Source organism: Sebastes umbrosus, chromosome 9, assembly GCF_015220745.1.
Source record: "Sebastes umbrosus isolate fSebUmb1 chromosome 9, fSebUmb1.pri, whole genome shotgun sequence".
Classification (NCBI taxonomy): domain Eukaryota; kingdom Metazoa; phylum Chordata; class Actinopteri; order Perciformes; family Sebastidae; genus Sebastes; species Sebastes umbrosus.
In genome coordinates, this window is record NC_051277.1 from 27,950,717 (window position 1) to 27,974,230 (window position 23,514).

General features: G+C 39.7%; 2 protein-coding genes across 2 annotated transcripts; one reads left to right on the forward strand and one right to left on the reverse strand.

Moving 5' to 3' along the window:
- The first annotated feature begins 1,764 nt into the window (after positions 1–1,764).
- LOC119494758 (tectonic-1-like) lies at positions 1,765–15,409 on the forward strand. Its single transcript, XM_037780882.1, has 14 exons — positions 1,765–2,270; positions 3,795–3,912; positions 5,068–5,201; positions 6,146–6,297; positions 6,411–6,513; positions 7,797–7,909; positions 8,363–8,383; positions 10,067–10,201; positions 10,343–10,468; positions 13,478–13,566; positions 13,764–13,901; positions 13,987–14,140; positions 14,798–14,929; positions 15,051–15,409. Exons 1-14 carry the CDS (start codon positions 1,829–1,831, stop codon positions 15,195–15,197), a joined length of 2,004 nt encoding a protein of 667 aa, XP_037636810.1. The 5' UTR covers positions 1,765–1,828; the 3' UTR covers positions 15,198–15,409.
- hvcn1 (hydrogen voltage-gated channel 1) lies at positions 15,384–22,280 on the reverse strand. The gene is made up of 6 exons (XM_037780883.1): positions 22,108–22,280; positions 19,016–19,244; positions 18,235–18,336; positions 17,915–18,146; positions 16,304–16,416; positions 15,384–15,930 (listed from the first exon to the last, which is right to left on the reverse strand). The coding sequence occupies exons 2-6, from the start codon at positions 19,193–19,195 to the stop codon at positions 15,874–15,876; spliced, it is 684 nt and encodes a 227-aa protein (XP_037636811.1). The 5' UTR covers positions 19,196–19,244; positions 22,108–22,280; the 3' UTR covers positions 15,384–15,873.
- Between the last annotated feature and the right edge of the window lie 1,234 nt (positions 22,281–23,514).

The window sequence follows — 23,514 nt, forward strand, 5'->3', positions numbered from 1 at the left end:
CTGTGTTTCACTGTCCTGTGCTGCCATCTTGTGGATACCAAAACACTGCAACTAGACATTTTAACACATAGGTAGCCTAAATTAGATAACACTATGAGAGCTTTTAAACCTAAACACCCTTACATGTAGTCTCCAAGCACTCGGATGTGTAAATAGACAACTGTTTGCTAACACATCTTGATGAGGTGATGATATGCAGTGTTGGGGACTAATGAACTACATGTAATTAAACTAACTACATTTTGCAGTAGCTTGCTGGTAGTTCAACTACATTCATATTTGCATAGTGATTCAAGTAGTTTAATTACTTTTTTCCCAATTTTGTGTAATTTACTCCTGAAAATACAAAAAATCTAGGGCCATAAAAGTAAAGTATTGATTTTTAAAATTTGTATTTTACCATTGCTTCTCTCTTGTACAGTGGAGTATCCATTGTACAAGAGAGAAGCAATGGTAAAATACAAATTGAGGGGGAAAAAATCTGAGATTTCTAGAATAAGGTCATAATATTACAAGGATAAAGTCATAGGTTTACGAGAAAAAAAGTTGTAATATTATGAGATTAAAGTCATAAGTTTACGAGAAAAAAATCATAATATTACGAGAATAAAATCATAAGTTTACGAGAGAAAAAGTTGTAATATTATGAGAATAAAGTCAGAGGTTTACAAGAAAAAAAAAGTCGTATTATGAGAATAAAGTCATAAATTTATGAGTCTGGCAGCCACAACCACACTTGACCTTTGACCTTTGTATAGCGCCTGCATGTGCAAAAGAGCGTCCGTTGCTCAGTGCTCACACAGCGACAGCGTCATCATCTTCAGCAAGTTGAAGACTGCTTTAGTTGTTAAGATTGTACAAGTCAGATGTTACAAAACTGACACGTGAGACAATAGGCCCTATTTGTTTAGACCACAGCTGAAGTTGGTCAAACGGTCTAAAAAAGGTGCAAGTTAAATATTTTTTGAACGGGGTGTTTTTTTTTAAGGTTTATGTAGGCCAATGTCCTGTGAACAAGTGGGCACTTTTTGAAATAAACTCAATTGAATGACATCTTTTGCTGTCATGTTTTTTTTTACAAAGTAGTTTGAGCTTCAGATCAATCCGCACACGCACAAACAGACTTAAAAACAGCTATTTTCCAACTGCCATAAACCTCCTGAACTCTGACGTCTCCTCTGTCTGAGTTGAACACGTGCAATGTAAATGTGCAATAACACGTTGGTCACTTTTGTGTCATTTTTGCAACGTAAATACTGTAAATCTACTGTTATGGATATGTGCAATAACATGCTGATCACTCTGACGGACATTTTGTGCAATAATCTGGCAAAACTGTAATCTGGCAACTGTCATCGCATCAATATACATATTGTATTTTTATATTTTATATTGTATAATCTTTTATATTTTTTATATTTATATTGCACTATCTCTTTTTTTATTGTATTATCTTTTCATTAGCACCTATGGGATTGTCACAATCTAATTTCGTTGTACTACACAATGACAATAAAGGGCTTTCATCTTGAACCACTTTTTCTAAATATCTTAGTGGTTAACCAAACTAGATTTCTCCATAGTGTAGCTTTGCTGTAGTTCAACTTCCTCCAGTGTGAAGGGGGAATTAGTGGCTTGCAAAACTCTGCTTTCAGAGTAGCTCCTCCAGTGTTTTAGTGTTTTAGTTCTTCTGCCTCCACTGCATGCAGGAACAACAACGCCAGTCCCTTGCTTGGACCGCAGGTGGCGGTAAATCTCATTAAAGGCACGAACCCGTTTACTGAACAGAAGAAGAAGAAGAAGAACCATAGCAACGATTAAAACAAAGATGGCGGTGTCAGCTGCTGTGTTCTGGTCCAGTTCAACACTATTCTGTTTATTCCTCTCGTTTACTGACGTCACTACGAACGAAAACACAACAAGCGACAACTTGAGTACGACGCCGGGTGACCAGGACGTCACATACGACGTTACGGACAGTTATACACCGACACAGCCGACAGAGTTTGACTCCACAACGCCGACACCGACACCGACACCGAGCTACAGCAGCACCGAGGAGCCCGTCCAGCCCACCGTGCCCGCTGAGCCGACCGAGGAGCCCGTCCTGCCGACCGAGGAGCCTGTCCTTTCGACACCGAACTCCAGCAGCACCGAGCAGCCCGTCCAGCCCACCGTGCCCGCTGAGCCGACAGAGGAGCTCGTCCTGCCCACCGTGCCCGCTGACCCGCTGCCCGTCTCCGGCCGCCTGCTCACCCCCGTCACTAACGGTACTATTCTCAATTATTAGTATTGTATTAAATAGCTATCCAGCTTAGCTTTACACTCTGTTAGTTAGTTCTTGTAGTGCCAGGTAACATAGGTTAAATCACATCAAGTAGTGTTCCTCTGATGACAACCTTAAATCGAGATGTTTTTACATGGAGTTTGGTGTGGAAGTTGGAGGTCTAAAATACCACAAGTAGGCTACATTTGTTTTATGTTTGCATACCAGCATTTCAAATGTCTGACTGAAGAAATACTTTACATGCTTCTAAGTACACAAACAATATGTGAACATTACAACTATTTATACATAAAGAATATAGAAAGTAATAACTAGTTGTACATACACATCTGCTCTTTCAGATATCCACCTGCACACACAACCATATCATAGATGTACAGGTACTGGGACATATCCTGCATAGCTTTGTAAAATGTATAATATATTTTCAAATCAGTTACACAGACAACCTTAAAAACCTCTGGTGAATAGACTCTAAAACCTTCAAACAAATGTGTTATCAAATATGTAGTACCTCATTCATGTTTTATATGACACAAGGTTTGTCTGTAACACAGTTGACAAAATAATGAATAAAATGTTTGTTTTCATTAAAATATTTAAAAAGACATTAGAACTTAAGCTTGGCAATTTATGAATTTAGCACATTTAGGGGGTATATTATGGTAACAACTAAATTATTTATCAAAAAAGAAAACTGACTTATTCACTTTTTGGTTGCCATGAAATGTACCCCTAATTATAGAATGACTCACATACACATGCAGACACATAATGGCCATGTAATGTACACTGATCAGCCATAACATTATGACCACTGACAGGTGAAGTGAATAACATGGATTATCTCGTTATAATGGCACCTGGCAGTGGGTGGGATATATTAGACAGCAAGTGAACATTTTGTCCTTGAAGTTGATGTGTTGGAAGCAGAAAAAAATGGGCAAGCGTAAGGATGTGAGTGACTTTGACCAAAGGGACAAATAGTGATGGCTAGATGACTGGGTCAGAGCATCTCCAAAACTGCAGCTCTTGTGGGATATTCCCGGTCTGCAGTGGTCAGGACCTACCAAAAGTGGAAGGAAAACCAGTGAACCGGCGACAGGGTCAGACCCGAGGCTCATTGATGCACGTGGGGAGCGAAGGCTGGCCCGTGTTGTCCGATCCAATAGAAGAGCTACTGTAGCTCAAATTGCTGAAAAAGTTAATGCTGGTTCCGATAGGAAGGTGTCAGAAGAACACACAGTGCATCGCAGTTTGTTGCTTATGGGGCTGCATAGCCACAGACCGGTCAGGGTGCCCCATGCTGTCCCAATGTTATGGCTGATCAGTGTATATTCACACAGCATATAACCACACTGAGGTCATATATCTCGGTCAGATAGCCCAGAAGATAGGTAGGTTTGTTGAGTTAATGTTCTGTTTTCTCAATAAGATGGAGAAAGTTGGATAAAGGAGCTTTGTTGTGAGGATGTCTGTCTAACCTGAGCTGATGTGTGTTTTTCAGTTGACAGCTTGTGTCCCTGTGACGAGCACAAGGATGTGTGTGACATCAACTGCTGCTGTGACAGAGCGTGCAGTGAGGAGGTGGCTCTGTTCACCGGCTGCTCAGTGGACACTATCAGGCAAGTCTCCCACCTGGTCCAAAGGGAGGGGGGGGGGGGGAGGGAGGGGGGGGGGGGGCATACTAGCCTCTTTCATAAATTTCAGTCCCAATGATTCATAAGTATCCAGGAGCTGCAAAGTGTTGGCACTGTAAGTAAAACTGTAAGGAAACAGAAAAGGCAGTTGATTTCATTTACTGTCAATTCTCAAAAGCCACTATTGAAATAATGGCTGAGCATGGACAAGTAACGGCTGGGTAAAAAACTATGAGGAGGAGTAGAATCACCTGTACTCTAAAAGCTCAGTGTGATGTTCATTACACCGCACTAATTCCATCAGTACAACAACACAGTCATGTCATACTCACCACTCTGCTGCTCAGTTTCTCTTTAATAACAGAAATACTGTTTTTAACACACAAATTAATTACAATCACTTACACTCTCGAGTATATGGTTAAGTCACCGCTTCAACACATTTCAAATTAAAAGCCTAGAGGACTAGGGAGGGATTACAGTAAGCCCTTTGAGTCCCTGGAAGGCTTTGAATGTGAAATATATCTGTTTCAGTGACAGTAGCTCAACATACATAGATGGAGCGAAGCAAAATGGAAGTGGCTGAAAACACTATGTGTGACATGACTCTAGTTGGAATTAATGCTGTGGTAATGTACATTATGTTGAATTAATCAAGGCAAAAAGGCAAACACATGGGAAGTGTTGAGTTTGTATTAACAGCAAGTTAAAATAGGATAAAATCAGAAAACAGGGAGGCCTCTTCATAAAATATGATAAAATATGCAACAGGGAAAATCAGAAATAAAGGCATGTCTGTAATAAAACTGTTTCAAATAAAGGTCTGGTTCTCTCTGCAGTACATCACTTCTACGAGTCCGGCCAGTGTTTTATAATTTACAGTAAATTAATTCAGTTTGACTTGAATTCATATAAAAGATTTGAAATATGATTTTATTCACAAGGCACAGTTTACTTGTACATTTATGTTGAATTACATGCTTGCTTCTGGTCATATTTAATGACTCCTTTTCCATTCTGTATCAGTATGAATAGGACTCCTCAGTTTAATGTTTCGGACAGGTTTACACATGAAAGTAACATCTGTCTACATACAGTACACGTATAGGCTCATCTTTGATGTTTCTTTTTTGTTTGCAGTGGCAAAAAGCAGCTCTGCAGCCACGACGTAGCATCCTACTCTTTAGGGAGCACAGTAGATGGCTACTCCGAGCTACAGTCGTCTGTCCGGAAGGAGACTAATTATGACATCTTCTGCATTCAGTCGCAGAACCGTAAGTCATTAATGGTGTTCATTTGGATTAGAAACGACCTATGAATAAAGTATTTTTAAGAAAATATCGCTTATTACTTAAAGGGATACTTTAGAATTTTATAGTAGTATGACGTTATTCTCCATAGTCAGTGTATTACCTACAGTAGATGGAGTTTGTAGAAACAGACAGGAGTACCAGCACGGGAGCAAAGCAACGTACTGCTGTGGACGGAGGCAGCAGCTAAACGCATTTAAGACACCTAAAAAATCTATATCAGTTTAAGTGTGCGCTATATTTATAATATTTTCACTGCTTTACCTTGCTGTCAGACAGCCCTTTCTGACGGGGAACTGAAGCTCTTATATCCATCTATGTTCTCTTCAAAGCCACCAGACTCCTTTGACAGAAACGTAATTTTACCTGACAGACCGCAGGAGTTGCTGGTCTACCGCTGCTTTGATCGGTTAGTTTGTTTGTGTTATTGTGTGACTTTGGTGAATCTGAACTAACCCCTTAAAACACCAAAGTCACACAATAAAACAAATAAGCTTACCGATCGAGGCAGCAGTAGACCAGCAACTCTTGTGTTCTGCCTATGTGATCTGCGTGGGCCTTTTTTTTAGGTGTCTAGAATCCGTTTAGCTGCTGCCTCCGTCCACAGCAGTACATTGCTTTGCTCCCATGCTGGTACTCCTGTCTGTTTCTTCAAACTCCATCTACTGTAGTTATACACTGACTATGGAGAAGTACCTCATACATCAAAACATTCAAACTATACCTTTGATGCTGAATTTAAAGGATAAAACTGGTGTAATTTTCCCAATTTTTAGAATATATTATACAGAATATTGTTGTATGGCCACTTGTAGGCTGACATAGACCACGAACTGTATGCAGCCATGTCACAAACTCTTTCTCCATCTCCATGTCCGTCTCAGTTGCTGACTATTTGTTCTGTCTAGGTGTTGATGGATTATCTCATCCCCCTCCTGTTCTGCCAGCTGACAGCAACTTTGACTCACTCTTTAAAGAATTCACCAGCTTTATCTTTGGCTCAGAGGAGAACAGTGGTCAGGTATCCACTGCAGAGCTCCAGGCCTCGTCTGGATACCAGGCGAGTCTCTGTTTTAACTGTTAATCTGTCTCTGTTTTTTCTCAACTTGTTTATTTGTAATTATCATGAAGCAATAGCAATGTTCATTCTGTGCTGATGGTTAATGGTTTCAGTATGGCGATGTGATGGTGACAGCAGGAGAGAGTGGACAGAGAGGGATGTTCTGGGTGCCAGCTCCTGGTCTCACTGCTGACTGTATGGACACCAGTCCTGCAGGTAACTCCTACTCACTGGAAGATGGGACTGTGTCACTTTTGCTGAACTATGGTGTCACTGCGGCAATTGTGTGACTATTATGGGATAATGATAAATGCTAAAACATAGTGTAATGGTAGCACAAGTAGAGTTATTAAGTCAGCAAACTGACTCAGTAATATCAGTTACATTCCGACAGTCCGATATATATATATATATATATATATATATATATATATATATATATATATAAAAGGCTCATTCTAAGGTAACGAAAACATGATTCTTAGTTTCAGGTGATTATACACTAAATCAAACACATTATATTCCATTTCTGCCAATAGATCCCCCTAATTGTTACACACTGTTCCTTTAAGGGTCTGAGTGTCTGTATTTTGGCTACACTGTTTATTATAGACTTATTATAGGAGCTGAGGTTGATCTTTCAAAATTAGAAAAGAAAACATAAAAAACCTCACAAATGTATGCCATATCCATTAAGCCTAAATGATCAAAAATTAAAAACTAAAAAGCCCAAAACGTCCCTAGTGATGCACAAGGTTTAAGTAGTGTATCATAATACAAAGGTTCCCAAGTATAAAAGCTGAATTGGGTTCATATAGTGTACTGAAATTGAATGTGCTTAATTTTTGTTACATTTGGTAGTCTTTGACAGATAGTGACTGATTTCAATTGATCCTCACTGAAACACTGTTAGGATAAGAAATAGAAAGATTTGTAAACATTTCACCCCCATAAACACCATACCATGCATAATGTGAAGAACTGACTTTAAATTACTGGAATACATTTGCAAATCGTATGCAAAACTGTAGTTGCTGAACACTTCAACAGTGTTATGACAACTTCTAACAACACTGTTATGAATGTTATATTTAAGATTTGACCAGCACTCATGGACATGTCACATGACTGCTGTCATAATACACGATGCAAAGTACAACACAAATAAAAGCCAAACCCAGTAAAGGTTGATAAGTCTGAATTATACCCTGTAACAGGAGTGTTGTAGTTATGCTTCTTCAGAAACTTCAGAGAAAATCCTTCATGCTTTTATGTAATCATATTAAGATTATTTCATCTTTTGTATGCCATTATTTTTTTTTTTAAATATTTCTTTCAAATCCACAGCTTTCAAAGAGTCTGACATTTTAGGAAATATTCCTCTTTACGTCGTATTGTAATTTCATATTTCAAACATGCTTAAAAGAATTTAAAGGAATATAATTTTTTCATTTTGTGTGCGTGTTTTTGCTTTAGTTTTTTCCTGTTTGTCTCCCCAGCGTTCCTAAAGGATCAGAGCAGTCGTTGTTCCCGGCGTGTGGTCCTGCAGCAGAACTGCAGCACTCTGCCGGCCCTCCGCATGGACACCTATACCACCATCCGGCTCTTTGCTGTGAGTCTCAAGTTTACTCTGCCGCACACTGCTGTCCACCCTCAAACACTCTCAGACATCATCAGTGAGGGATGTTTAATGTACTCCAGGAGATATACTGGGATTAAAGGAGCAATCCACCTGATTTACCTGATTCAAGTCTTTTGTGAGTTCCCTAACTTTATGGAAGTGCAACACTTAATAACTCAAGTACTCTTTGAAGTGTTATAACTGAGTTCCCTTTTGTTAACCTTCTTTTCTGAATCTGCTCCAGCTATTATCTTCTTAACAGAAATATTGGAGGTAGCTGGAAAGTGTTTTGGATAAGAGAAAAAACGTAACGTGGATGTTTGTACAAACGCACAAGATGAATGAGCTACTGCATTGGAAATGCTTAAAACACAGAGAAACTACAAAAAGAGAATCAGCTGATGTCAATTTAAAGATGTTAAAGTAATCTTTTCCACTCTACAGGGGAAGACTGAAGATGCAGCAGTAAGTACGCCTACTTTTTTTGTTTAACTCTGAAACGATCTGTCAGTTAATTAGTCGATCGACACAAAATTAAATTGACAACTATTGTGATAATCGATTAACCGTTTAAGTCAGGTTAAATCAGGTTAAATGCCACAACTTCATAACAAACTTCTTGAAACACATGTAATACAAAAGAATGCCTTCATATATGTGTATATAGTCACACTGCCTCTTTTTCACACGCCATCACATCCCCTGCCTAACCAGGAAATTTAGCAAGACACTGACATTCCTTTTGCGCAAAGAATAGACACACAACTTGTCACACAGCACATAGTGCAATAAGTTAGCACAGACAACAAGTTGAGGTTAACTGCTGCAATGTGAGGACAGGAAAAAACACTTTTACATTTTTCTCACAACTTTATGCTCAGTTACCAAGAAGAAGGAAGTATTCAGTTATTGTCACACTTTACTTTTTGCTTTACATTACTGCAAACTATTTAATCAAACTATACTGGTGGTTTCTCAGAAAGGTTTTTCCTACCATCCATAGATTCATTTTAGTATGGTATGAAAAACAAACAGTGGGGACTTGAAACTTGATTGAGATATATAATCACCACAGGGAACACCCTGTTTGCTTTTAACGTTTAATGCCCATGATAAGATATCTGTAAAAAAAAAAAAATAGACGCCAATGGAAATTAATGGCGGGCTGGAATGCTGGTACAACACACTGAAACAAGCAGCAGTGCTTTGAGCTAAGTACTCACATCAGCCATGCAAAGGTGCCGTGCCATTATTCCGATGGCCCATCATTCCCGAAACCCCAATAGTCTGAAAAAAGCCTGTTATCCTGAAAACATACTCCCAATAATACACACTCTCCCTGCAACAAACAGAAGCACATGGTTAATTATTATGCAAAATGTTTTTTTTTTCTGCCATAGCAAGGCATGACCCGTCCTACTCAGCCTCTGATTGGCTTACCCTGATATTCTTACCCTAACCACTCCCTCTCCTCATGCCTAAACCTAACCAACTAACACAACTAAGGCTACGAGTACCAGCCAATCAGAGGCAGAGTAGGACGGATGCCTTTGCCAGTAGGAAACAAAGAAATCGGAAAAATATAATTCTGCATAATAATTAGCCACATGCTTCTGTTTGTTGCAGGGAGAGTGAGTGTTTTTGGCGCAACGGTGGGTGTTTGCTTTCAGGATAACGGGCTGTCGGACAAATGGGCAGTTATCTGTGAGGACATGCTCACAATAACAATGTTAACATGCAAATGTTTAGCAGGCATCATTTTTTTTTTTTTTATCATGTTCACAATCATAGTTTAGGGTGCTAACATATGCCAACTAGCACTGAACACAAAGTACAGCTGAGGCTGTTGGGAATATCATTAATTTAGCAAGTGTGTGGTCATAAACCAAGGTATTGGACACATTAAATGTTTGACCCGATAGTGGCGCTAGATTAAAAGTCAGAGGGTCACAAAACGTATTATAATTCATCCTGAGGAGAACGTGAATGTCATGGTAATCCATCCATTAGTAGTTGAGATATTTCAGTCTGGACCAACCAGTAAACAAACTGCTGTAAATGAGCGCACAGGATGAGTCTGAAGAACATTTGGGTGAAATAAATGTTAATAAGAGTTGAGTAATGTGGGTGTTTGTGACGTTGCTGGAGGTTGTTCCTGTGGAGGTGGCTTCAGTCATCCTGCAGTCTGTTGATGGGACTCAGACAGAGCTAAAGATCAGCGGTGGAGAAAACCTCAACCCTGTTCTCCTGAATCCAACCCTCTGTGCTAATGTGGTGCTGAAGGTGAGTTGACCAGACCTCCAACACATGACTGTCTGAACCTGTATTTTTGGATTCATAGCTGAAATTGTGGCCATAGAATGAAAACTCTTGCAAATAAAAATCATTGTCTGCTGGACCTATTAGACTGTTTTGTCTCCGTAGGTTGCCTATGTGATTCGGTACAACCCAGCTGGTGAGATAGTGAATGTGACGGTGTGTCTGGTACTTGGATTTGTCCGTGAGGCAGCGCTGTCCCTGGAACAGGAGTTCCATATCACATTTGTCCAGGTAGTGTCTCAACAAGACATTGTCTATGTATCGTGGAGTGTTAGTCACCAAAGGTTTTTTTTTCTAGATGATAAAATGTTTGTAGTGCTTCTGTATGTTGCACTCAGAACTACTAAATGATGTAATAGCCTAAGGGAGGGATTGGGTCCTTGCTGGTAAATTTGCATTGTGAGGGCAGTCTAATAGGGTTTTTTTTGCATCTCAGTCATTGAAACTAAAAGAACATTTTTCAGTTTCCTCACCTTGACATTGAAATAGCAAATCTGCGGCCTAAATAAGCCTCTCTGCTGCAAATGTCCACAGCACTACATTGCTTTGCTCCCGTGCTGGTACTCCTGTCTTCTTCTCCAAACTCCATCTACTGTAGGTGATACACTGACTGTGGAGCAGTACCTCATACAACCCCACCTCAAAACATCCAAACTATCCCTTTAACACATTTATTACAACTTTTCTGTGATATACTTAGTAGCTAGTATTTGGCTTTATTATTTGTTTTGAAGGATCTGAGTGAATAAAGCCAAAGAATCACATCTCCAGTGTCTCAGGGAACCTATTTAAATAATCTATAGCGAATGGTATAAAGTGCATGGTGCAAGTGCATTTAGGGCGTGTCCAACTCTACATTTGCTGGTTAGACGACGCATAATCTGGGCACAAAGTAAGGCGCAAGGGGCAAAAGGGTTGGATTTAGTCTCTTAATTAATCATAGGTGAAGGCAGGGTCTGAAATTCACTTTTTTTCACTACCTGCCACTGTGGAAGGCAAATTTTATCTGCCACTTTTGAAATCTCTGCGATAAATGAAGGAATAACATTTTAGATCTGATGTCATTCAATGTTCGATATATTTTACACAAAAAAACATTATATACATGGTAAATTACAGTGTTCACCGTGGAGGGAGGGTAGTGTACACAGTACTGTACTGTACTTTGTTATTGTTATCTATAGTGGTTATTTGCATAAAAACACACAATTCAAATGATTATGAATATTTAAATATTTGCTTTGATTGATTGAAAAAATCTTGGAAAGTTGTTAGGGAAGTTAAACAGGTCATAATTCTCTCTTTAATATCTATTTTTATATTGTTGTGAAAACATCTCCTTCAAACAACTGGATTTATTCAAGTTTCTCGCACAAAAACTCAATTTTACGGGATTACATTTGAACACATCATGATAACGTTGTAATTTACCTTCACCCAATAATAGTCCTTTTTCCTGAGCAAACTTTGAACGCCTCATAACAATAACAACTGAGTGGCAACTCCGTTAACGTTAGTATCTATCTCCGCTATTTAACCAAGCAGGACTGTGCTGCTGCCCACCTGCTGCTGACAGGTTACGTTGTTATTAACTCTCATCCTGTTGATTTCAACACAGGTTTGTTGATCACACTGTCGCATGATCATCAGGGGGAAAACAGGGTGCGTCATTGTGCAGCGTAACTGACGGAAAGCATCAATGAAAGAGGAATCGATAGTCACGGAGGGATGCGATGCCAAGAAAGAGGACAGCTACGGTTCTCTATTCTCACCTCTAGGGTTTTCCCTGCCTGACAAAGTGGCAAGTGTCCTGATGATTTCACCCGCCAATGCCAACATTTACCCGCATTTGGCGGGTGTTGGGTGCTAATTTCAGACCCTGCTGGGTGTAGTAGGTATAACATGAATGAAACCAATCAGAGTGGCATCTCCCATTTCCTTTAAAAGACAGGTGCGCCCGCACATTGGCACATTGCTTTTTAAATGGTGGATTCAGCAAATTGAAGAAGCGAGTCCTTTTCTGTGGCTTTCTACTGCCTGAAGATAGCAATGTGTCAACAAAGCACCTAACTACACCTCATTTTAAGACCAACTCGCCCATGTACTTGCAACCACAGATTGGCGCAAATACATTTCCTACTTACACAAGGTGTGCGCCGGGGCGTGAAAATGACAGCTGTCTTGGTTTGAAACTAGCAATGATGATGGTTGTGCGCCAGGTGTCAGATAGGGTCCTCAGACTCAATCAGTCAGTCTTAGACTGAGAGAAAGAAGGAGGAAATGCTATACAGGCAGCAGAGAATCAGACATATTAACTATGCATTTAAAGGTCCCATATTATAAAAACGTTTTTTTATTATAAAGCAGGCTAAAGTCCTATATAAATACTGTGAAAGTATCAAAACACTCAATCCGCAGGGAAATACACACAGCCCGTATTCAGAAACTCTGAATTTGAAACAAGCTGTCAGGATTTCTGCCCATTCGTGATGTCACGAATATACAATATTTAGACCCTTGACACAATTTTTAAACGTAAACATTCTAAAAGTGTCCCAGTTTATTCCTGGTTGCAGTGTAAGTGAATTACATCAGCTGACAGGAAGTAAACATGGACCCAAACTGTTGCCAGGCAACGCAATTCCGTTGAAATGCACTAAAATGGAGCGTTTCAGACAGAGAGGGTAAATACAGGCATATTCAGGCTGACAGTATGAGGAAAATAAAGTTTTTTTTTAACATTACAGCATGTAAACATGTTCTAGTAGAAACACAAAATACAAGTATGAACCTGAAAATGAGCATGATACGGGACCTTTAAGAGTAGATGGATGCTACTGCTCTGCTGGACTTCAGGAAATCTCTCAACTACCCCCCACGGCTGCCCCTGGACCACGTTTAAAATGTTGCCCTGGCTACAGCCCTGTATACGCCTGCATATGAATACACTCACCATGGTGTTCAGAGGGGAGACAAAGCTTCTGCCGTGGTCAAAGCAGAGACTGTCAGATATGACTGAAAGCTCTGTAAAAAAAAAACTAGTGAGTGGACCGGCTCTCTTCATGTGAGACTGCAGATTTGTAAAATGTATTAGAATCTAATCCGGTGATGTAGACATCCTTAGCACCCTTAGTGTGCTTAAACTACCGACCCTTTTGATATAACAGTAGCAAAGACAATTGGCTGTGGGCTATGTTTTTAGACTAACTGCATGTGATGTATTTTGTGTCTATTAAATAGGAGGGTCGGCAGGAGGTGGCCGTCCACTACGGTGGAAATCCAGGTTACGTGGTTGGACTACCTCTTGTATCTGGAACAAGAACAGCAGGATATCCTTTACCGGCCTGGATACTAGATTTCCCTTTATATTTAGATTTATAGACGGTAGGAATCAGTGTGAATATTAACATTTTAATCATGTCTTTAGACAGCAGTAGTAAGGCTACTTTGACAGTGTTTGATGAGAAGGGGATGACGTTCTGATGTGCTACGAGGCCCAGGATTTGTCCTTAACAGTCGTTGACACGGGGATTGCTCGAAGCATCGACCCCAGAGACACACTGTCTCTTCTCCACAGCGCTGAGGACCAGGACTGTCTGCAGGGATCACATCGGCATCTTCCTGTCCTGTTCGGTCTGGATTCTGTGTCCGGCTGCACATTAAGGCAGGACTTCTTTACACTCTTCAAATCTGATCACGTTGTCTGAAATACATACTGTATGTGATGGTGACTTGTCTTGTCCCTGCAGACTGGAGGATGCTGCCAACTGCTCCCTGGTCTTTCAGGTGCTTTTGGATGTTCTGAGAGGACCAAACCGTGTCCAGTATGTGGCTTCTTTTGGAAACACCCCGTTAGACTATCCACTGGACTGGGTGCCAATCGAGAACAACTTTAATCCCGGGGTGAGCACAGTTTGAAAACAGAAACAGAGACTAAGGTCTAATCAAATCCTGAATCTGATTGGAGATGTTTAAGCCAAATCGGAGCAATTAATACCTATTTTATGTGCACAATATAATATTCCAGTGCGATTTCTTTTGTGACAGTTTGTTTGGAGTCCTTACATCAAGTGTAAAAGTTTTTTATTTTTGTATTTCTTTGAACATTGTTTTCCTTTTTTGTATTTTTATCAGTATTTTTTATTTAATTATTTTATATTTATCTATTTATTTTATTTTTCTTTATTCATTTCACTCATTTACTTGTGGTTAGTGTTTTTTTTAATAAAACTGTGACATCAATCACTCTTCACGTCATGTCACCTCTGGATTCTAATTCAAAATTCAGGTCGCTGGATTTTCCCTTAAATAAGTTAAAGATACTTCATGTTGACAGAAAAGTAATTTTATTTTTGGAATCTGTGTTCCTAACAAAATCACAAAACATCAGCTGGTGGACACAGTGGCTTATAATTTTTGAATATAATTTGTGCTACTTATTTTGATCTTTAAATCAATGTTAGTCCACCCTGTACATGTTTCCATAGTTGAAAACACAGTAAGAGATATTTGCTTTTATGTTGTGGGGCCACGATCCAGCAGTATGTTTGTGTTCTGCAGGAAGCACAGAGTTGCATCATCCCGTTGTCACTTCATTTAGAAATCGGATGGACTAAATATGGATCCTTGGTGAACCCCCAAGCTCAGATTGTGAGCATCAAAGAAGTAATCCAAACCAACACCACCAGTTTGGTAAGACTCGCTTTTTCATAAATACTGGCAGGACACTTTAACAGATCTAGTAATTTCTAGATCAGAATCAGAACAGAATCTAATCATTTCTACTGTGTCTGACTGTCTTGTTTTCCCACAGGACATGTTGTCTGGAGGCAGCAGCATCCTGTCAATCAGGAGCTCTGTGGCCTTCATACCAGTTTCTGCTGCTGCTCTTCCTGGTTACAGAGCGACGCCCACCATCGATGCCAAACTGCCCTTTGACTTCTTCTTCCCTTTTGTCTGAACAGCCCACGAGGACTCTTCTTCCCTTTTGTCCAAACAGTCCATAAGGGCTCCACTCACCAGTGTAGGGTAACATTTACCATACTCATTGGTTTGACAACAAGCACTGTTTGTATGATCAATGTGTTCCTGTATATTCTGTGAATAATGTATATAGGATGTTTGTAAAAAGATTATTTAACAAATGTTTTTTTAATAAACGAAATCACTTCATTTATTGACATAGTTTTTGTTTTTTTTTACACAACATACAATACTTTTAAATGTCACTTAGCAGATGTACATTTAGTTACATGTGCAAGTCATCAGTGTGAGGAATCATTCAAATATTTACTATGAAATCAAGGCCATGACCTTGTAGCTTTATGGAGTGATATCCAGTAGCATCTGAATATCTGACATTCATTAGAAATGCAATGTATGCAGCCCTTTAACTGGTTTCCATCACTATAATGACAAGAAACCTGGATATGGATCTACTGATACAGGTATTCAAAAAAAGAAGATTTTCCCTTTTAATATAGTAACGGTTAAGGATTTGTAAACAAGCAGTAGAAATACTGAAATCAGGTCTAAAATACAAGTTTATCATGGAATGTATAATTTGAAAATAGTGCAGAAAGGTACGTGATATAAAAGATACTGAACAGTAGCTCCACAACAGTTAGCTTGATAAGTTATAAGTCTATGCCGTGCTTCTTCAGGAGGTCTTGAAGTTTCTGGTTCTCTTGTTCCTAAGGTGGATGGAGACAGACAGAGAGAGGAGTCAGTCATTCAAAGTGTACCCACCCACTGTCAGCTCAACTGTGCTAGCCCAAATATCATGGATTTCTGTCTTAGCCATGGTGAGGTACTGTGATTTTAGACATCCTTGTGTCCATATTCCCAAAGGTTTTGTGAAGGGAAGATGCATTATGCACAACCGGTCTGATCGTCTGACTACTCATGTTTGTTTGTTTGTTCCCTGTTGGACCTATTTTTAGCGCCGTCGCCACATTCGGAGCCCTCGGCCTTTACTTTGGTTGAGTACAATGTCATCGTGACTGATAGGACCAATTACCTGGGCTGCAAAAGTCAAACCTAAGTTTCATAAACTCTTAAACTCACCAGTTTATCGCTGCGCTCCTGTAGCTCTGTGACTCTTTGAACCAGGTGGTCATAGCTCTCCTTCAGCTTCTGGATCTTCTGGTGCGCACGGGTCTTCACTGACACCAGGATACCTGCAACACATTCAAACACAGTCATCATCTCCATGTCAAGCAAATATACTGTACCAATCTAAATTACCCTGTTTTAACTTATTTCACCAAAAGATCTATTTAGCCACAAATAAATAAGTTTTTCTGGGTGATATACCTCTTTATACAATGTATATGATCATTTATTCATAATAAAGTCAGAATATTTTTTTGAGACATGCCAGATCTGCACTTTACAATTTGTTGTGACCATTTTCCACAGATTTGCCACCAGGACTACTAAAGTCCAGGGCCAGATTAACCCGCTAAGGGGCCCCCATGGGCACCTACCAACCAGCCAGTGTAAAAAGTAACAAGAACACCTTCCAATTTAATACAATCCATTGCATCATCACCACAAATATTACCATGATGTGTCAGAAGCTGACGATTATAAGCTGTATATAGGTATATCCATCCATCCATTATCTGTAACCGTCATACTCTGAAACCCTGTACGAAAAGCGGCGGTCCGATCACAAGTGGCCACTGGAGACGCAGGTGGAGACGCATTCTAAAGCCAGGTGTGAACAGACGTACTCAGAGCTGTCCACTTGTGATCGGATCACCCACGACGCATGTTAATACCAGGTCTGAACAGGGCCAAAGGTTACATTACTGAAGCTCAGATAAACCACAATATTATAAGTTATAGCAACCGAAAACAGTTTGGTTACAAACATCAAGCAGGGTCCTGCTTTAAAGGTGCAAAGTGTAAGATGTGGCCAGAATTTTAGTTTAAAACATTCAAAAAATGAACTACCATTCTCAACAGAATGTTGAAGAGGTTAAAGGTCCCATATCATGCTCATTTTCAGGTTCATACTTGTATTTTGGGTTTCTACTAGAACATGTTTACATGCTGTAATGTTTAAAAAAACAACTTTATTTTCCTCATACTGTCTGTCTGAATATACCTGTATTTACCCTCTGTCTGAAACACCGCTTTAGTGCATTTCAATGGAATTGCAACATAATTGCGTAGCTAGGCAACAGTTTGGGTCCATGTTACTTCCTGTCAGCGGATGTCATTTACATACACTGCAACAGGAAATAAACTGGGGCACATTTAGAATGTTTATGTTTAAAACCGTGTAATGATCTAAATATTGTATATTTGTGACATCACAAATGGACAGAAATCCTAACGGCTTGTTTCAAACGCACCATTGCTGAATACGGGCTGTGTGTATTTCTCTGTATATTGAGCGTTTTGATAGTTTAACAGTATTTATAAAGCACTTAAACCTGTTTTATAATATAAAATACATGAAAATCTCACTTTTTACAATATGGGACCTTTAAAGTGTTGACTCTTCGTCTATGTATTGTGTTGCAGAGATATTTACTGAAATGAGCATGCTAACCAGCTAGCCCCGGCCTGTCCTGTCTGGTAATACCACTTGTACCTTGAAAGGCGATAGTGAGTCACTGATAGTGAGTCACTGATAGTGAGTCACTGCAGCAAAGTGTCACTGACCGTTGATAATTCTGGCCACCCTCCAGAGTCGCAGCAGGATGAGGAGACCCGTCCCCATGAAGGCGTCTTCATGGAAGATGAAAACAACGTCCAACACGAAGGAAATCACCACCACCAATCCGTCAAACATCTCAAACTTGTGTTGGAAGAACTCCAGGCGGTAAGCAAACAGCTTCCCAGCCAGCTCCACCATGAAGAATGTGAGAAGAGCCAAGCTCAGGAAGTGGAACACCTGCAAACAAACCTCATGTGTCAGTAAATGGTATTATAGATGAGAACTATGAGTGTGCCTGGAGTGAGTGGACAAATGTGTGTCTCACCTCAGCAATGTGGCCATGATTCACTTTTATAAGAGACAGATCTATAAGCAGCTCCGCCAGAACAAAGATGGCATCCAGGATTACCAAACACACCACCAGCACCTGGAAGCAAAGTCAGACAACCAGTGGAAGGTGCTTCTCTTCATACAGCAACTTAAAGAGGAACTGCACCGATCTCGCACATCAAAGTCTGTTTACAGGAGCTGGGGAGAACTACTGCATAATGTGGAAAAAGTAGTATAAAGTCTCCAGAGGGAGACATAAAAGGCTGACAAATGTCCCCAAGTGATGTCACTTGAGTCAGCGTCGGCTGGGTCTGAAGAATACGAGTAGATCTGGAGGTGTGGAGTTAGAACACATCAAGGCTATAGGCTTACAGGCTACATCAGCTACTACTAACATAACATACAGAATATCTGACTGTACTGTCAGCACTTGAATTGCATTGTGGGTAATGTAGGCGCCAGGTTTTGGCAAGGAAGAAGAATGTATGGCATTAATAAGACATTATCTCTGGTTCAGCGTCATCCATTTGTATCCATTTTTTTTAAAACAGTCATGAGTCTGACAGTGTTATAGAGTGCAATCCTAAAACAAGTAAAATGACAAACATTTGCTGGTTCAGCTTCTCATATTATTTGACAATCTTATGCTTTTTCTCTGTTTTATATCATTGTCAATCTTTGGGTTTTGGACAATGGTTGGACAAAACAAGCGATTTGAAGAGGTTACCTTGGACTGATATACCAACAGATGCATGGAGAAGACTAGAGAGGCATACCTGGAACCGCTCGGAGCTGTACAGCCTTTGCAGTGAATCCCTGAAGGTTATCGTAGTTGGAAACTGGCCAGTGGCCGGACTCAGCTCCTCGCTGGTCGCATGCAGCTCTTCATCCTCCCACTCGACTGGCTGCCGCTGCTTATCGCCCACACTGGTGAAATAGCCCAGGTACTGAGCCATGGCGGCACGCTCTACGAAAGGACTGGACCAAAGCCCCACCTCAGGTCACCTCAGACAGAAGAATGGAAGTGTGCATTTCAATTTAAATGTATATTAGAAGCTGTACAGCAAGATTACACAGCAGTACTACGTCATAGATTGCAATTTACAAATGTTGTGTTATTTCAGGAAACCCTTCTGGTTGGCTGTGCCACTCGATAACAGCAAAGCCAAAAGTTTGAAAAGTCGCAGACTAATGTAAGTCAGTGACAAACTGTTTTTCTTCCACACTGAGCTCTGTAATACATGTCAGCATCTGGGCAGATTTCTCCACATGTTAGACAATCTGTGTTTACTTCTCCTTTTTTTTTTTTAGGGTTGCAACATATTATTGAGAAAGCAAACCATCTCACTCTGGTGTCAAAAGGAAGCTGTAGGAAGCGTCCTTAGAATAACCCAAGAGCTGCTGGCTGAAGGAAGAAAGTCATGAGATTGTTCATGCTCTCTCAGTTTCCTTCCGTTAGATAAGGTCAGGACGTGGGGAGTATTGAGACTAGAATTTACCAGCCTAACAATTCTTTGGCTAGAAGAGCACATGATTTTTTTTAAAGGTCCCATATTGTAAAAAGTGATATTTTCATGTCTTTTATATCATAAAGTAGGTTTAAGTGCTGCATAAATACTGTGAAAGTATCAAAACGCTCACTCCACGGAGAAATACACACAGCCTGTATTCAGAAACTGTGCGTTTGAAAAAAAGCCATCAGGATTTTCCGTAATTTCCGTAATTTTGTGATGTCACAAATGTCCAATATTTAGACCATTTTTACAGTTTTAAACGTAAACATTCTAAATGTGTCCCAGTTTATTTCCGGTTTCAGTGTATGTGAACGACACCTGAGGCCTGTACTACGAAGCAGGATTTGGTGTTAGCGAGGTAACTTCAGATTTAACCCTTCAGGGTTTTCCATCCTACAAAGGTGGATCACTTCTTACGGGGGTAGATCGCCATGGTAACTGATGCTGAACAGCTAACCTGCTCCGGAGCAGTTTATATTCCTGATAAGAGATAAACTCGTATGAAAGCACCACCTACTGACCAATCAGAGCTCGGTGCGCAGATCGTATGGTAATATTACACAAATACGAAGAAGTTTAAGTCATAATCCAGACTAAAAACAACACAGTTTAACACAGATTAAACTGACAGATGCAGGAAGGACAGCTGGCATGCTGTAGGTGCTTCCCGCTTTGAATTATATTTTCATATTTTTTTTTTAACTTCCTCTTGAGTCCTTTCCATACCGCCTGAGACGGGGACGCAGCTGAAAGAAGGTTCAAATAGTCATACACTCCACAATATTATTAGTGGGCATAAATTAGGTGTAATCCAGTCATCCGTTATACATTTAAAAGCTATTTATATCTCGACAAGTATATCTTACTTTTGAGTGTTCCCTTAAATTAATAGCTGTTAATTTACGCATTCACATATTGGGAGTTTTTTTCTTTTGCCAGCTGTCCTTCCTGCATTTGGCAGCTTCAACTGTGTTACTTTTACTGGATTATGTGTTTAAATTCTTCATATTTGTCTAATATAGTTTACTCTTTGTAAAATGTGCCGCTCTGCCTGTCTGTCTATCTGCAAGTCTGTAGACATGTCCATGACTGTGATTGGTCGGATGCTGTAAACACCGCCCCGTTCATGTGAACGCGCTCATAACCAGACTGAGAAACCTTCCTGGGTTGATTTACCGAGTTGATAACCACCTTCGTAGGGCCGCTTAGCGTGATCTCGTTTGTTAGGGTTAGTGAAGCCAGATAACGAGAAGAGATAGCCTGGGTATGTTGAACTCGCTTTCGTAGTACAGGCCTCAGCTGACAGGAGATCAATATGAACCCGCACACTGTTGCCTAGCAACGCAATTCCGCTGCAATTCCGTTGAAACGCACTAAAACGGAGCGTTTCAAATAAAGGTCCCATATTGTAAAAAGTACGATTTTCATGTCTTTTATATTATAAAGCAAGTTTATGTGCTTTATAAATACTGTGAAAGTATCGAAGCGCTTCATATACGGAGAAATACACACAGCCCATATTCAGAAATTGTGCGTTTGAAACAAGCCGTTAGAATTTCTGTCAATTTGTGATGTCACAAATATACAATATTTAGACGATTACACGGTTTTAAACATAAACATTCTAAATGTGTCCCAGTTTATTCCTGGTTGCAGTGAATGTAAATAACATCAGTTGACAGGAAGTAAACATGAACCCAAACTGTTGCCTATAGCAATGCAATTCTGTTGCAATTCCGTTGAAATGCACTAAAACGGAGCGTTTCGAGTAGAGGGTAAATACAGGAATATTCAAGCAGACAGTATGAGGAAAATAAAATTGTTTTTTTTAAACATTACAGCATGTAAACGTGTTCTAGTAAAAACACAAAATACAAGAATGAACCTGAAAATGGCCATAATATGGGACCTTTAAAAGTCTAATTATACATATAGACCTACTACAAACAATACACCAAAGGTAGATTTTCATAATAAAACATTCATCCCTCCATGAATATAGGCTATGGAGAAAATTAGGAAATTAGAGGATTTTGAAATGTAAAATAACAGATTGGTCTGCAGCACTATAATAAACCAGAGAATATTCAACCAGATTTAGCAGATATATAGTTCAGCAGCAGTTTGTGTCTGTTTTAGTTAGTGGTGTTTTGTACTTCAGTGGATCGCAGCTGTTGGCCAGTTGGACTAAAACTCGTGATAAAACATCCGTCTTATTCGTTTGTGCCAACCAAGCGTTTTTTACTGTCAGTAACGTTAAACTGCGGGTTGAAGGTTGAAGTTAGTGCGTCATGGCTGACGTTGTTAGGCTCATTTGTATACCAGTAACCGTTATATCGGATTAGATGACTTACCTTTGGTTTCTTCTCCACTTTCTCCTTCACATTAAAACTCTCTGCTCCTCTCTGAGAAACAAATCTGTGAACTTCCAGCATGAAAAACTCCGCCTCCCTCTTCAAACCAACCAGCCCCCTTTTCCTGTGAGACAGACAGCCTCCTGCCAGACTACGGTTAAAATGTGGAGGTTTTATTGTGTTGCACTTATCTACAAACACTAAGAAGCACCTTATGGCATTTACAAAATACACGTTCCTATAAATGCTTCTTGGTTGGCTATATGAGCCGAATTAAAGTGCTGCTCCTTAAATGTTGGTCAAGACCATAGTGGTAATTAGAGACTATATGTTCATCGTTGCAAGGCAATTAGGATTAAATGTATGTGTTTTTGGATGAAGTTTGCTATATGAGATAACAACCTGAAGGAGCTGCAGCTAATTGGCATTTCCCAAAAGGGGTTTTGCATCCTGAATGATCCTGTCAGGCTTTCTTTTCTTTTTTTGCAGTAGTTTGAAGCGACGGTATAATCACATGATTTATGTTAAAAGGCCAATAGGCTACTTTTAATTAAAAGTTTATTATTTGAGGGATACCTGCATCCAATAAATAGCTTTGAGTATTAAGACCCAGATTAAACTCCTTCTGTGTATCTAAAACACAACAATCATAATACTGTGTTTTAAGTCATGTTGTCAAAACTAGCACTTTTAATAAACTCTGTGGTGAAGAGTTGTCACCCATTAGACACTGATGGTGTGTGTGTGACCACACTGCCACCTGCTGGCTTTAGGTTATATTTCACAAATATGTGAATAATGTATCAGGTCTAAACCAACTGCACATCACATGCAATTCATATAGAGGAGAGTTCTGGCTGGTTTGATTACAAAAATTATTATGAGAATTTATTATAATGACTATTATTATTATTAGGCTGCTAGGATTTATGATACATATATGAGACGTTCTACATAATTATTGAAGGGACATTACAGCAGAACACAATATATTAATATACAATAATATAAAGACTAAAACGCTTAGAGTCTGTCCTCCCCTTTATGATGGGGACACTTCAGGAGACAGCATCCAAAGAAAAGAGCTGAGAACTAAATAACACTCAAATAAGATCAAATATGTAAATAACATTGTCAGATAGATTCTGCCAGACAGCTCTGGCCAGGTCTCCACCTACAGCCTCTTCCAGCAACCTGCCCAGTTACCTCTTATCCTATTGCCATGTGGAGATCTAAGTGGAAAAGCAGGGACCAGAGATACACTTGTAAATACAACCCAACATATCAAAAACATAGCTGTGTAATAATAAATTCATAATAAATTAAATTATTTTCCTTCTCACAGGTAACTCCATTTGTTGACACTGATGCTGAACTTCATGGTACAGAAAGAGCTCTTCTTCCTCC

Excerpts from the sequence above, each read along its gene's own strand:
- LOC119494758 (XM_037780882.1), top strand. The coding sequence starts at position 1,829 with ATGGCGGTGTCAGCTGCTGTGTTCTGGTCCAGTTCAACACTATTCTGT. Across the intron at positions 6,514-7,796 it reads TATGGACACCAGTCCTGCAG|CGTTCCTAAAGGATCAGAGC; the intron begins GTAACTCCTACT and ends TTGTCTCCCCAG. Across the intron at positions 14,141-14,797 it reads AGAACAACTTTAATCCCGGG|GAAGCACAGAGTTGCATCAT; the intron begins GTGAGCACAGTT and ends TGTGTTCTGCAG.
- hvcn1 (XM_037780883.1), bottom strand. The coding sequence starts at position 19,195 with ATGGCTCAGTACCTGGGCTATTTCACCAGTGTGGGCGATAAGCAGCGG. Across the intron at positions 16,417-17,914 it reads GGTGGCCAGAATTATCAACG|GTATCCTGGTGTCAGTGAAG; the intron begins GTCAGTGACACT and ends AATGTGTTGCAG. Across the intron at positions 15,931-16,303 it reads AGGAGCGCAGCGATAAACTG|GAACAAGAGAACCAGAAACT; the intron begins GTGAGTTTAAGA and ends CATCCACCTTAG.